This window comes from Mesoplodon bidens (assembly GCF_964165515.1).
Source record: "Mesoplodon bidens genome assembly, chromosome: 8".
NCBI lineage: Eukaryota > Metazoa > Chordata > Mammalia > Artiodactyla > Ziphiidae > Mesoplodon > Mesoplodon bidens.
This window is the reverse complement of record NC_138165.1, coordinates 33,726,122-33,741,720: the sequence shown is the minus strand read 5'-3', so window position 1 is coordinate 33,741,720 and position 15,599 is coordinate 33,726,122. Positions and strand designations below refer to the sequence as shown.

The 15,599-nt window shown below is 37.7% G+C and overlaps 1 protein-coding gene across 5 annotated transcripts in view; it reads right to left on the bottom strand.

The window, feature by feature from the left end:
- The window catches only part of COBLL1 (cordon-bleu WH2 repeat protein like 1), a 165,425-nt gene that overhangs the window by 19,655 nt on the left and 130,171 nt on the right, over positions 1–15,599 (bottom strand). For all 5 annotated transcript variants that reach the window (XM_081242218.1, XM_081242219.1, XM_081242217.1 and 2 more), the window contains 3 exons: positions 2,461–2,614; positions 1,913–1,987; positions 640–759 (listed from right to left, as the gene is read on the bottom strand). In XM_081242218.1, the coding sequence (XP_081098344.1) occupies positions 640–759; positions 1,913–1,987; positions 2,461–2,614 (349 nt within the window). The remainder of the gene's footprint in view (positions 1–639; positions 760–1,912; positions 1,988–2,460; positions 2,615–15,599) is intronic.

Here is a 15,599-nt window from a genome sequence, read left to right as displayed (position 1 = left end):
TATTTTTATTTAAAAAAAAAAAAAAACCTGCTAAAGTATTTCCCAAACTGGCCACACAATTTTTCATTCCTTTAACGAGTGTATGATAGTATACTGATTTTAAACAACTAGTTTGAGGTGATAAGGACTTTTTCTGAGTCACTGAAAAATTGAATAAAGTTATTTATGATAGAATTCAAATATTACCTATGAAGTTTTGCCATATGGAAACAAAAAAATTCGATCACTTAAAAATAAAAATCCCAATCAAAAGCAATACTATAGAAAATAAGCCATGCCTAGATAACAAAAGAGTAGCTCAATAAAGAAAATATATATATGTATTCTTTTATATTTATATAGTTATATGTTGAAAATAATAAAGTTCAAACAGTTTTGCCAAAAAGCAGAAAGCCAAATAGAAGAGAAGCTGAAATCCTTCAGAGCCACTGATTTTATCATCTTACATGTTGCCATATTCATTCACTATGTGATTAGGGAAAACATCAAACTCCAAGAATTTCAAGTGACAAGGCAGAAACTACTATTTTTTTATGAGACATTTTTACACAAGGAATCAACAAGTAACCAAATATAAATGTGATGACATCTCAATCTGTCTTAAACAAAGCAGCAGGCAGGAAAGGCCAAGTCACCTACATGGCAGAGATGCAGCAGCTACCTCGGGCGTTCCAGGGTACTCCGAGAGAGGGGCTTCAGCCGGCAGCTGGGGCACAGCGCACTGTTCGTGACTGGGGAGCCCAGGGCCAAGGGAGGATTCTGCCAAAGAAGTAAAATCTGTGGAAATGGCACTTAGAAAACAATTAAGCAAGCAGAGACCAAGAAGCATTTCATAAGAAATTAGATATGTTAACTCACAATTAGCCATGCATTAAACAAGAAGAGGTAAAGGGGGAAAAAAAGGAAGAAAAACAGCTATCAAGCAAAGTTTGAATAGCAGCCACTTTTCTCTAATACTTCAGAAATCTTCTCATTTCATTTATATAGTTCGATATTATTTAATAAATTTCCTTTGTGAAACAACGGTATCATTGATATTATTCTGGGTAAGACTTGAGAAAAATTACTAGTTACCTAATGATAGTGTTTTTAATCACAGAGGAAAGGAGAATTCTATATCAAAATCTTAAATTCCTAAATATCACCTAAGGATTAAAGATTCAGGAGCATTTGGGTGCTTCTGAGTTTTTCTGTATTTGTGAGTGTGGATTATAAAAATTAGGTAGTTATATTAAGCAATTTTTATACCTATCAAATTATTTCCATGCTAAAGTACTGACATAGTAATATTCTATTTTGGATTAAACATTAGTCTGTCATATTCATTTACACCTAACTTTAAGCCTAATGATTAAGAAATTTTATCATACTTATAGCTACTAAATAGCTATTATTAAAAATATTAAGGAACAGTAGATTTTTACTGAAATTTCACTTATTTGGAGAGAATCCAAAATAAAACCATATAATAGAAAATATTTCATAATAAATTTTTACCATCAGATTAGGACAATATGAATTCACACCTACAACAGTTGCATAAAGAATGATGCTTAACACCTTCATGGAAGTTTTCTTCTGAACACACCAAGGTACATTCCTAACTAAGATGTGTCATTCCTCTTGGGGAGAAGATTAATAAATGGCAACCTGACATTGCATAAGGAAAAGCAGGAGACCTAGTAGGAAAAGCACTCAAGGTACCATCACAGAACTAAAATTTTGATTTCTGTGTTTCACACTCTGAACTCGGGGAGGGGAATATTTTTCATTTTATACTATATAATGTGGGAAATGAAGACAAAGCATCTGTATCTCCTTCATATACAGAGCATTACGACTAGATTCATCCCTCAACTGTCCTGGAAGTTCTTTCTCAGTGGTTACATGATGTGGAACAGAGGTGTCACACCTGGGCTGGACAGGCCCTCAGAAGAGTTTGCTTCTAAAACACTGTCTGTAGGAATTGCAGGTACCGACTGCAGGGCTAGAAGACAGAAGAAACACAACTTCTGAGCAAGTCACATTCACCAATTAAACAATTCCTTAGTACCTTAACTTAAGTCATTTTTATATAATTCAGAAAAAGATAGCCCTAACCTTATTAGGAGCCACTGTACTTGTCTAGCTGTGATACAGCTAAAATCTATTTTGATTCCCAATCCTACATGTAGTCAATCCTGGAAAGGCAGTATCTTTCTGAATAGAGTCACAAATTATAACATGCTCATTTTAGGATAATGGAGCTGTACAGTTTTAAATTTTGTTATGCAGATTTTTCAAAGGTAGTGAGAACAATCAGGGACTATCTAAGCACTACTATTAAAATCAATTAATTAAAAGCCTAAGTTTAAGTACTAATATTATTTAATAAAAAGATGTGATTTATAACCTCTATCTTTTCTATTGTCTATATTAAAGAAAACACAACACTAATGTTAATGGGAAAAGTAACATTACCAGTCACGTGACTATTTTCATCACTTTGTTGCACGGCTGTTTTGGAGGGTGGGGAAGGTGCTTTTCGCTTTGTCCTTTTCAAAGATGAGTTCCCACCAGATGTGCTACTGAGCTGCAGAGAGCCCGTCCTCACTCTGCGTGCTCCAGAGGAACTCTATGGAAAACAAAGTGACCAAATAGAATCTCTATTCAGAAATGAACAGCAAACTTCAGGAAGACACTGACCTTTACATCAAACACATCATATGCCAATATGGAACATAATGGTCATCCATTCAAAAAGCATTTACGGAGTATCTGCCACGTGTCAGAGATGGTTATGTAAAGAAAAGTATAATATGATGCTTCTCAGTAAAGTTAGGCTAGAATGGGAGGCCGGCACGTAAACAACTAATGAAAATGTAGAAGACTCATAGGCAACTCAGTTAAAAACTAGCTTTCAAAGAAAAATCTAGAGAAAATACTGGATGTAAAGTAAGAAGTGAAAAAGGGAAGAATATCTGTACATTAAGACTGGCTTGATTAATCTTTCTCTTTTTGACACAATACATCAATGACAAACATTTCAAAAATCTATATGTCTACCAAAGGCAAGGTCATTTGAGGTCCTCGACTCTATACACAGCTAATGCTCACACTCACAGCATGTGACTGTCAGCAGGCTGGCCGGTGCCTCCTGGCCCATTGCCACATCATCTTGCTCTTTCCCCTTATAACAAACCTGCTTAAAAGTGTTATTCATAGTTTTTTTCCTCCAATTTCTCATCTCCCACTCGAACCCCTCCAATCAGATTTTTCTCAACCTTTGACCCATTAAAACTATTCCTATCTGTGAGATAACAGAAAATATATAATGGTCTCTGCCCACATTCCTGTCACAGAGCTCCTAAAACCCTTGAACTTTCCTAAGTGACAAGAACACTAGAAGCATCTCTTGCTCTAATATTGGTCTTGGGCCCCAGTTCCTGACACAGAGCTCCTGAAACCTTTGTAATTTCCTGGATGATAGGAGGACCTTTTGTTGTAATGAGGCAACTCTGGATGGGCTCCTGGATGAGGGCTGGTCATGGGAAAGTCATGATTAGAAGCCTGGAATTTTCAGCCCTGCCCTCATTCTCTTGAGAAGGGAGAAGGGTTGAAAATGCAGTTAATGACTGATCACGCCTATGTGATGAGGCTGCCGTAAAATCACAAAAGTATGGAGTTCAGAGAGCTTCCAGGTCAGTGCACACGTGGAGGTGTTGGGAGAGTGGCATACCTGGACAGGTAGTGCAAGCCCCGTGCCCCTTCCCACATACCTTGCCCTATACATCTCTTCCATCTAGATGTTCATCTATATCTTTTATCATATCCCTTAGGAAACTGGTAAATGTAAGCAAGTGTTTCCCTGAATTCTGTGAGCCGTTCTAGCAAATTAATCAAACGTGAGGAGGGACTCGAAGGAACCTCTGATTAATAGCCAGTTGGTCAGAAGTATAGGTAACAACCTGGACTTGTGGTTGGCATCTGAAGTCCAAGAAGTGGGTCATTGGAATCTCTAATCAATAGCTGGTTGGTCAGGAGCAGAGGTGATAACTTGGGCTTGTGACTGGTGCCTGAAGTGTGTGTAGGAAAGGGAGGGACGTCTTGTGGGACTGAGCCCTTATCCTGTGGAATCTGATGTTGTCTCTGGGTAGATGGTGTCAGAATTTAGCTGAATGCTGGTATCTAAAAGTTGCCTGGTGGTGTGGGGAAAACCTCTACACATTTGTTGAACAGAAGTGAAATGTTTTGTGTGAGTAGCAAAGGAGACTCACAGGGAAGAAACACACAGTAGGAAAGAATTGGGTTTTCCCTACATGGGTAGAAAACTGAGTTTTTCCTTTACACTATCAAAGTCATCAGTGACCTCCCTCATGACTAAATCAGTGGTTACTTCTTAGAACTCATTTGTCTGACATATTAGCAGCATTAAACAGTTGACCACCCTCTAAAATCTTCGTTTTCTTATATCCAGAATACTATTTCCTTACTTTGCAAATATCTGAACTCTCTGTTTCCTGTGTTGGTTCCTTTTCATCTAGTCCTTGGACATATTCTCTTTAGAATCTATACTCATTCTTGGTAATGTCTGCTATCTCTGGGTTTCATGTATTATTTATATGTTGATGATTTCCAAATTATGTCTCCATCCTGGACCTCTGTCTGATCATCATTTAATGTTGAAGCTCATTTCAAACTCAGCATGTCTAAAACTAAGATCCTGATAATCCTCCTTTCATCTCCCCCATTAAAAATAACCCTGTTCTCACAGTCTTCCCTGTTTCAATAAAAACAGCAAGTCATTCTTCCATTTGTTCATGCCAGAAACTTTGGAGTCACCCTCCCATGTCCCCTCTCTCTCACACTCCATATCAAGTCCATCCTATTGGCTCATCCAGCTCAACTGCTACCACAGAGTGAGCCATCACTAAGAACCTTCTAATTAGATTGCTTCTTCCACATTGCTTCCCAAGAGTCCTTCCTCAATATAGCAATAAAGGATCCTTTTAAAATAAAAATCAGGTGAAGGCACTTTGTTCAATACCCACTAATAATTTCCCAATTGGTACAGAAAAGCTGAAGTCCTTGTAATGACTTCTAAGGCCATTGGCGACCTGGCCCCTAGATTTCTCTGACCACCTCCTTCTCCAGGTGTGGAGCAGAGTGAGCCACACTGGCCTTCACACTGCTCCTCAAATGTGCCAGGAGTGTTCCCACCTCAGAGTGGTTGCCCTTGCTGTCCCTGTCCCTGGAATGCTCTTCCGATAACTTAATGTCTTACCCCATCATCTTCTTCAGGTCATTTCTCAAATGTCACCTTTTCAGTGAGCTCCTCCTTGACCTCCCCCACCCCACCTCAACAATTCCTATCCCTCTTCCCAGCTTGATCTTTATGATCAGCATTTAATCACTCTCTAACATACCACAGAGTTGGCCTCTTTACCTTGTTTATTGTTGCTTCCACCAGGTTTGACTCTAAGGGCAAGGATATTTTTTCCTCCTATTTTGCTCACTTCCGTGTGTCTCCAGAACAAAGTCTGTCTCATAGAAGTTTCTCAATAAATACGTGTTGAGTGAATGAAATGAACCAAATACAGCCTTCTTCATTTGCAAATAAAAGGCCTTGATAAACTTGGACTAGGAGAGTATGTAAAGCTTGGGCCATTCCAATCTTAAGAGACAATGTAAGTACAACTAAGGGAAGCGGCCTAGTTCATAAGATGTTTATCAGTCATTATGTCTTGCTATATACCACAAAAAATTTAGCAAATTTACTATTTTGTAATGTTATAATATTTCTGCCAGAGAAGAAAGGAAGCCTGCTCTCACAGAGAAAAGTTTGAGTTAGTTGTCATCACTGCCAGTTCTGTTAGGGACAAAAGCAGAAGGCAGCTCATCTCACACGGGCAGCAGCAGAGTCAGGTCCATATGGCAGGCACTTGGTGGAACACACCTCTCACTAAGGTTAACTCATGTTAACAAGGGGGTCAGACAGGGTGGCACCAGGCTGACCTTATCGGTAATCAGAACATTAAACTTCTTCCATACCAGTTGGTAAATAGCTGCAGCCACCAATCTCCTCTCATTACCCTGGTCCCTCCTACAGAACTTTTCAGACGTCTCCATAATCCAGCATGAAAAGATTTAAAGCCTGCCACCCAAACCCAGATTTTGAATCAGAGTCACTGAAGCCAATTTTGAGTAAATCAGAGGGTCACGCCCCCCAACCCCATGGGTGGGCCTTCAACTGCTTCTTGGACCTCTGAAATAATTAGGAGAAGGGCCCTTGGCGACACAGAGCTGAGAAAGAAATGTAGTGATGGATCAGCAGTAGTTAAATATCATTTTGAATAGGACATAAAGTTTAAATTAAAATCTTCTTATTGATGATATGTCTCTGTGTTCAGAAACCTTCACTTACTATCTTATAAAAGTAAGAAATTTAGGGATTGCTAGGGAGAAGGCCAAAATTCTCCTAAAACAATATGACACTTCATTTTTTAAAATATTGATCTAAAACATCAAAAGCAGTAGAAGACATCATTTTATTTCTTGATGAGTTTACTTCTGTCAAGCCCTATTCAAGCATGCCCCATTCCTATCACAGACATAGTTTATCAGTAGGAACACAGTAGGTGAACAATAAGTAATTGGTGAATGCATGAAGTCATGGCAGCATTTGATTTTCCTTCTAATTCCATACTGAAATCATGTTTCTTATGTTTGGACCGATTGCTTTCACGTAGTCTGAAAACAACCCGTGTTCCCCTTTAGGTCAGGCTCCCAGCCACTGTCATTTATTGGTCTGTTACCTGATAAAAGCAGTCACAACATGAATTTCTCAGACAGTAGTATCTGTTTAGGAGTTAGAGCTCTTAAATTCTGGTTATAATATAATAAAGCAAATAGCACAGAGATAAAAAAGGGAGGAATGTATATACAGAGGCTCACAAATTTATATGGACCTAATAACTCAAAGACAGAATAAAAATAAACTCATATATTTCATTTATCACCCTAGAGGTCTTAAAATAAGCTAACATTTTTTTGTACAGGATATTTATATTTCTATGGATAAAGAATTTAAAATTTGTCCAAATACACATATTTCAGTGTTACAAATGCTAAAACAGTTTTAATAGCATTTGTGGACAGTTGAGGGAATGCACGTTAGATGGGCAAAGACATGAACGTCTTGGGGGAGCACATGCTTTATAACCTTATTCCGTAAGATTTACCCCCTTCCTCTATTATACGGGCATGTCATGAAAGCAAATGGAATTATGTTTCCAGACCAGCAACTGGATCATAGGGACTAAGAACGAAGACCTTTGAAGAGGACATGATTGTCACTCCATGTGACCAGGTCAACTATGTTACCTGCATCACTAGATTCAATGCTATAATCAATGGCAAGAGCTTACTAACTTGGTGACAGAAATGTAAATTTAACAACTGACATAAGATGGGCCAATGCAGGAGTTCTGAAGGAATAAGAATGGTGAGTTAGGGCTTCCCTGGTGGCGCAGTGGTTGAGAGTCCGCCTGCTGATGCAGGGGACACGGGTTCGTGCCCCGGTCTGGAAAGATCCCACATGCTGCAGAGCGGCTGGGCCCGTGAGCCATGGCCGCTGAGCCTGCGCTCCGCAACGGGAGAGGCCACAACAGTGAGAGGCCCGTGTACCGCCAAAAAAAAAAAAAAAAAAAATGGTGAGTTTAATCAGCATAGATTAGTGAAAGGAATATAAGTTTTGTTCTGAGATATGAGTGATATTAGTATTAGCATTCAAGGAAATAGCTTAATATACATTTCTTGTTGTCCTGTAAGACAGAGAGACAAGAGTTTTTAAATTTATTTTGTGTGTGTGTGTGTTTAAGGAGACGTAGAAAAGAATTTCAATCAGCTAAGCAGCAGTCAAAAGAAAATCAAACTTGGGAGTTATTTTGTGTTAACTAAAACATTGCTAATAAGACTAAAATGGAAGAACCCCAGGATACTATGTCTACAGAAAACATCCTTCTCTTGGGTAAAAGCCTGCAAGAAAGAAGGGGCATTTGAGGTAGAAGATCTAGGTGTTCCTAAATAGATTGTAGCCAAGAAAACTGGCGTGTACTGTGGGATACGTGTAGAATATACGGATCCAGCACACAAGCTTGCTAAGAAGTGGACGTACTAAAATACTGCAGTTATTTAAGTAAACACGTCATGAGTTCCCATATAAAATGTTGAAAGAAAGAAAGAAAGAAAGAAGGGCAAGGGAGGCCCCCATGCATTCTGAAGCCCCGTTTTGTTCTGTGCACTTCAGGAATATGCTCCTTAATAGGCTCCCAATAGCTCTACTCTTGCATTTCTCAGGATTGAGGTACCCAGGATTTTGAGTGTGACTTTGTCTAATTGGCGAGAAGCTTACAGAGGGTTTGCAAGTTGGAAGGCAGCCAGTGTAATGGTTACCAAACACATGAGCTTTGGAGTCGATGCCAGGGCTTGAACGGGGAACGTGGCATTTATTGTCCCTGCAACCTTCTGCCTCCTTCTCCACAAACTGGGAAAAGTAACAGTACCTGCTTCCTAGGGGCTGGGTGCTCACATGAAATGACCTGCGTAAGGCACTTAGTGCTGCACCTAGTATACAGTACATGCTCCGTAAGTAGTAGCTAATGTTATTACATGTAATTTGTCCATTTTCAAATATGTGAAAGTGTAAAAAAAATAAGCAAATGATAGTTGTAGTGTAGAGGTTAGAGAGTAAAAAGTGCGGATAAAAGGAGGTACTTATTCTAAGACTGTACTTTCTTTAGTGATGGCAGTGGTGGGAGTCCTATTAGGGTGAGTCTCAGTTATAATCAACCTTAAACAACTTAGGAACTTGTGCTTAGTCCACTGCACAAGCTAAATCCACTGTGTGTAAAACTCCACCTTTAAGTCACCTCAGGCAGCTTCATCATACCTTAAAGGAGTTTAATAAAAGCTAAATATTTAACACCAGTTTGTTAATTCTTAGTGAGGGGTACAGGGAAGTGAATTATAGTATATAAATCTGAAATATTTCATACATTTAATGTGAACAATTAAAATGAAAGAAATGCTTAGAACTGTCTTTAGCTTTTACCACCTAGACAAGGTACATTTCCTTTGGTCAAATTATGACTGAAAAATTTTAAAAGGAGTTGATATCAAGTTATATTTAAGTCCAAAGGATTTACAACACAAGAAAACAGACAGGTTTCTTCTTACTATGGGAAAAGCACTTTGGTTAATAATTAGAGATATTCAATTATTTACTTTAGTTAGAGTCACTAAGTCTGCCTGCCTTCAGCAAAAACTGCACCTCTAACAGGAATCTACATCACTGAATTTTACAGTCAGTGAAAAGAAAAATACTGCACAGAGAAACAGAATTCACTAATGAAAGTGGCAAGGTCAAGTTGAAAACCATGCCAGATAGTTAATCCTTCATAATTCACATCCAGATCAGAATTCATTGGTTCAAAATGGAACTAAATTTAGCTGAAGAAAATAGAATTGAATGGTATTCAATAGATTTACTTAGTACTAGCTCTGTACTTGTTATTAGATCACTTATTAATCACAGTTGAATTATAAGATGTGGGTCACTGAAATCAATATATTCTGATTAAGAGTGAAGAATACAAATAGGAAAATAATTTTAAAAAAGATTGAATCAAAGGATGGAAATACAGTGGCCCAACTTCAATCAATGACATCGTTAAATGTTTCTTTTTTTGTTTTGGCTGCGTTGGGTCTTTGCTGCTGCGTGCAGGCTTTCTCTAGTTGTGGCGAGCAGGGGCTATTCTGCGTTGTGGTGCATGGGCTTATTGCGGTGGCTTCTCTTGTTGTGGAGCGTGGGCTCTAGGAGCACAGGCTTCAGTAGTTGTGGCACTTGGGCTCAGGAGTTGTGGTTCCCAGGCTCTAGAGCACAGGCTCAGTAGGTTTGGCCCACAGGCTTAGCTGCTCTGCGGCATGTGGGATCTTCCCGGACTAGGGATCAAACCCATGTCCCCTGCATTGGCCGGCAGATTCTTAACCACTGCACCACCAGGGAAGTCCTGTTAAATGTTTCTATTAGAAGATTTTGGATTCTAGTTTGTTTATAATACGATTTCCTGTGTGAGGAGGAGTTGGGTTAAAGAGAGCTTAAGCAATTTCATAAAATTGTCTTAAAACTCACATAATTTTCTTTTCTTTTTAAGGGATAGACTCCCATTATCTTTCTCCAATGCAGACATTCTCAATAAATGCTATAAAATATTATAAAATACCTTATAATTGACATTAGGTTTTCCTAATTTACTATGAATTAGACATTAGTATCCTAATGACTGAACTTTCACATAACTGAAGGTCAAGCTTTAACTCTTAACTCTTGATAGAAGAATTCTAAAATAATTTCACAACTTAAACAACAAATCAATTTTCTTAAATGTCAAAACATATAATTATTATACCATAGTGAACGTAATATAGAAGTATAAGATATTCTACTGAATTTCAAAATAGGCAAAGCTCTGAAGGTAAGTTTTTCTTACTACAGTAAAACCAGTTTTATTATTAATTTGATCATAAAATTAGCACAGTCTCTTATGAGATGCAAACAGTCATACATTGATGAGGAAAAAAAGAAAAGAAAAATTACTATAAATCTCAGCTAATACAGGTCACCTCATAGAAGTTTTGGTGTCCAGCCTTTTACCTTATACCTACACACACACACACACACACACACACACACACACACAAATGCACACATATTGTGACTTGTATTGGATGAAAGCATACATGCCAGTTTCTTTCTTTCTTTTTAATGTTTTTTTCATGCAACATGTTATCTTTTGGTGGGTCCAGAGCAAGTTTATTTTGCTGCCTTGAATCTCCTTGTTCTACACCATTTTGCCCCTTGGACAGCACTTCCTCCAGACTCCTAAAAATCTAGGACTTATATATTCTATTTTCTTATTCTGTCTATAAACCTGTTTTAACATCATTTACAGCACTGAAAGTCTTGCTTAGGTCAACTTAGATTTTAAAAAGTCATCAGTGAATAGGTATAAGAAGTGGGGGGGGGGGTGACACTCCAGGTACCAGATGATTGTAATTAGGGAAAGAAGCGATAGGGCAGCAGTATCAGCGCCTGGAGCTCTTAAATCCACGCTATGTAAGCAGGCAACTGTTCTGCCAATTTTAAGGGTGTTTATCAATCTGCTGAAATAAATTCTACGAGAGGAAGCAATGAGATTAGAGCTGGATTCACTTACAGGTATCTAAATAACCACCACCACTCTTCACTTGTGACTTTTTGAGTTACTAACAAAAAATTAAATCTCTTCAGAGGATTCTGAGTGGCTGCGCTTGCCACTAGGTTTCTCTCAAAATCATCTAGTTTTAAACTCACGATTAGTCGGTGATAACATCTGTGTTCTCTGGTTAACAAACTCATTAACCTGAGCGTATCTTCCTCAAATTTTATGTCTTCAACATCTTTTAAGTGATGCCCAAAACACTTGTGCTGACTTTGGTGTTACAGTTAGGAGTTCAGGGAGAAAGATCTCAGTTAGTCAATGTTTCATTTTGCTATTGTTCTTTAGGGTTCAAAAATCTTTAGAGGAGTAATACCAAGACTAGATAGCAAGACTGTCTGGTAACACTGATCAAACCAAAGTTCCCTGCAGCAAAGCACTTTCATCTGTTAAAGGCCAATTTTAAATGACAACAACTTCTATAAAAAAAAAGATTTTATAATCTTTAAAAGAGTTGATTTTATAATCTATAAAAGAGTTGAAAAAAGAGTTCTGGAAATTTAATTACGAAACGTTATTCTACAGAGGAGAAACCCAAACCATAAAGAAGTTCAATGGCTTGTTCTTCAAGGTAGAAGATGAAGAAGACAATGAGGAAGAGGACCAAAAGCAAAGAAGAATAGGCATATTACAGATCCAAGACTCTCTCTCAAACCAGACTAGGGTTCTTCTGCCACAATATAATTATTTCCAGCCCTTCTCCACGCGTATCAGAATAAAACCAAAACACGAATTTTACAACCTGTGTTACACGTATCCTTGCAAGGGTTTTACATTCTCTCCCTGAGGCAATCTGCTTTCATTTCATCAACACTCCAATACTTTGAGAAAGCGTGTAACCAAATCTTATTAGTGGTAATCCCTTATAGCATTTTTTAAATGCCCAAAGATGAGGGCCTGAGTAGTATATCTTGAATGAAAAAAGACAAAATGAACCAGGAAAAAGCAGAGATCAGGATCAAGTTAAAAAGAGGATGGTGGTGGGTTTCCCTGGTGGCACAGTGGTTAAGAATCTGCCTGCCAATGCAGGGGACATGGGTTCAAGCCCTGGTCCGGGAAGATCCCACATGCCACAGAGCAACTAGGCCTGTGCACCACAACTACTGAGCCTGAGCTCTAGAGCCCGTGCGCCACAACTACTGAAGCCTGCGTGCCTAGAGCCCGTGCTCCGCAACAAAGACAAGGCACCGCAATGAGAAGCCTGCGTAACCATGGTTCTCTGCGGTCATAGTGATCAAACAGAGGAGTTTGATCAAACAGAGGGGAGCAGGGCAGGAGAATACTCATCTATAGGTAACTGATTTAGGGCCTCAATGAGAGTAAAGGAGAAATCAAGGGAACAAGCTGGGGCCAACTCAGTTCATCCCAGAGAGAGAGTTAAGGCTGTATGGCAGACATTATCCAAGTGACCTCACCATTTTATCACTGTGGCTCCAGGAAAGGGGCCAGCTTCTCTCCACCCTGACCTCTGTTAACATGCTGGTTACCAGAGAAAGGCATGTCTTTGAAACCATGAGGTCCCAAATGTCACAGTGGTAGAAAGGCTAAGTAAACTTCATACTATGAGAACTTGTAAAGGAAGACCCTAACACTGATTGTTTTCAATGATATTTTATTAACTCAGTATACGTATTTCAGAGAGGAAAGCTAGATAAGGAAGATAAATCCACACAAATTCCATAAATGAACTATTGTTCTTTGAATAGTACTGTTCTTTAAAATTTAGCAACTTTATAATGAGCATAGCTCTTTACATTTAGGTCAGAGGTAAAGCTGGCAGAAACCTAAAAAGTAATTGTTCAGAGGATTTTCGTGAGCATTAAATGAGCAATGTGGTTGAGCCTTGTCTGAAATATTAGTAAGTGATATATAAGCATTAGTCATTACTTCTGCTCTTGTGTGATTATGACCCTGTGAAAATCTGATGAAAACTACAATACAAAGTATGTCTTATATCTGGGAAAGCCTTAAAAGAGGAGGAATATTAAATATTATACTGCGCTGGTGCATTTCTCTACTGAATGAAACAAGTCATATTTTTGGAAGTACAGACAGCTGTATCCCGTATATCAAGCTGAAAATGCCATGACAACCACTGTTCCTAGGCAATTGGAGAATTATGTGTGTGGTCCACTTTCTATATAATATAAGTGGAGAGTGGAGGCAAAAAAAATCAAATGTTATGAGATAACCTGGAGAAAAAAACTAAAAAGGGGTGTATCTCTTAAAAATTATAAATACATGCTCTATTACAACAACCTTAATGACTGCATAAAATGACTAGATTAAACTCATTAAGTGAAGCTAAGACCAAATATACTTGCACATTTCAAAATCATATAACAATCTATCATCTTATCTGCTTGTAAAGCATGATAAATATTAAAAGATGAAATTGGGTAAAAGATGAAAAATGTCAAATATTTTTAAAGAAACAAATCAGCTGTTAAAAAACTAACACTCTAAGTATTAAATTTCACTTGCATAAGAGTATATGGCAAAGAATTTCAATTTCTCAACATTTGAGTGTTTGCAGCAGAATGCAAAATGAGACCAAGTGAAATGCCCAATCAAGAGCATTCCTTATTGTGCTCCCAGCCAAAAGCCAATATCTTAAAGAAAACGAGGTGCCATGCTAGTGGCCCGGGAAAAACAATTCACTGTTGTATACTCACATAACCAAGCAGCAAAGCCATACCAAATATGAAAAAATGAAGAATTCTCCAAAAGGTTCTGTGAATTCAATGGGTCAAGATTACCTACAGCTTCTGTCCAACTCTTCTTCCTCTTCTTCAAATGTAAAATAGGCATAAAAGGTTAATTTGTCAATAATACTAGGACATCCTTTGGCCACTGATTTCACTAAATGTGCTCTTCACAGATACTTGGTCAGCAGACACGGGACGGAAACTGGATTTCTGAACTTAGTTTCAATCCCAGAATTCTAAGTCACTTTTAATTTAAGTCAATGCCACTGCATTTCTGACTTCTGTCATGTATGAAGTAAATGACAATCTTATGTAAATAACTATGCATTTTATGCAGTAATACATGTGATCTAGTCCATGTAAATGACAGCATGAGCCAGCTCTTACATATGTTGTTGTGCAAATGGCATTTCACATCTTCAGGCAGAATCATGTTCACAAAGTGCTTAAAGAGTACCAGGAAAAACTGCCAGGAATTTTCTAATTGGATAGTTTTCTCTTCCAAATGAACATTTCCATAGAAGACAATGTATTTCACCTTTACAAAGAAAATGACATGAGATCTGAAACCATGTGAAAAGAGTACAGGGAGATTCAGGGACATGCAAAGGACACTGTAGCAATGACAGTAAACTATGTAGTCTTTAAAATATATTCTTTAGGTGGATAGAATTTTAGATGCAGAAATGTTCCCCAAAAAGGTTAAGATAAATTATCTTACTAACTGGGATCATCATTGAATCCTCTTTGGAAACTGCACAATCGGTTGCCAAAATTAGCTCAGAAAATCAACAGCCTTTTATGTGAATATTTTCAGTTGATGCTCCAAAATCCTATCCAAATACCTTAATTTGCCAGTATTGAGAAATGCCTTAGAGGAAAGAGGCAAATTATTAAATATAGACAGCCAAAAAGCATAAAATAGATGTGGTTGACAATATTTTTTCCAAGCTACAGATAGACTGACTTATCTGTAAGCCTAAGGCAAATATAATATCAATGACTACTTAAAAGAACATTAAGATAAAAGCTCAAAATGAATAAAACTGTGCTACTTATAAATCACTTTGTTATGCATTACTGTTATTTATCTCTCTAGCTCTGTTTTCAGGCACTTCACCCACAAGAGATAAGCATCATTTACTATTTCTAATATAATGTAACTATTTCCAATATTTTCTTTCTGCTTTATTCAAAGGACTCTTTGGGGAAAAAAAAAATTGGGAAAATCAAAATGCGGTAGTTCTGTTAAACAGCGCACCCTTGTGGTTTATCTTACCACCTAAACAATAAAAATTACAGGATAAAGATATATCCAAAATTCTTCATGGACTTGGAAATGATTTTGCCGAGGTTTTTTCCAGTAATTTTTTCCCCAGCTTGGCATTACTTTTAATCAGTAAAAATAGTGCCTTTTTAAAATTTCAAATTCAAAATGAAATTGTTAAAATAGATATAAAATGTCTACAGTGATAATGACTCTTTGATTTTAAATTTAAAAGAAGCAAACAGTAAAATAAGTAAAATTCATCTCTAAACTTATGTTTTGCTGAGTTTCCTGAATATTTTCATCTAACACTATAAAAAATTTCAA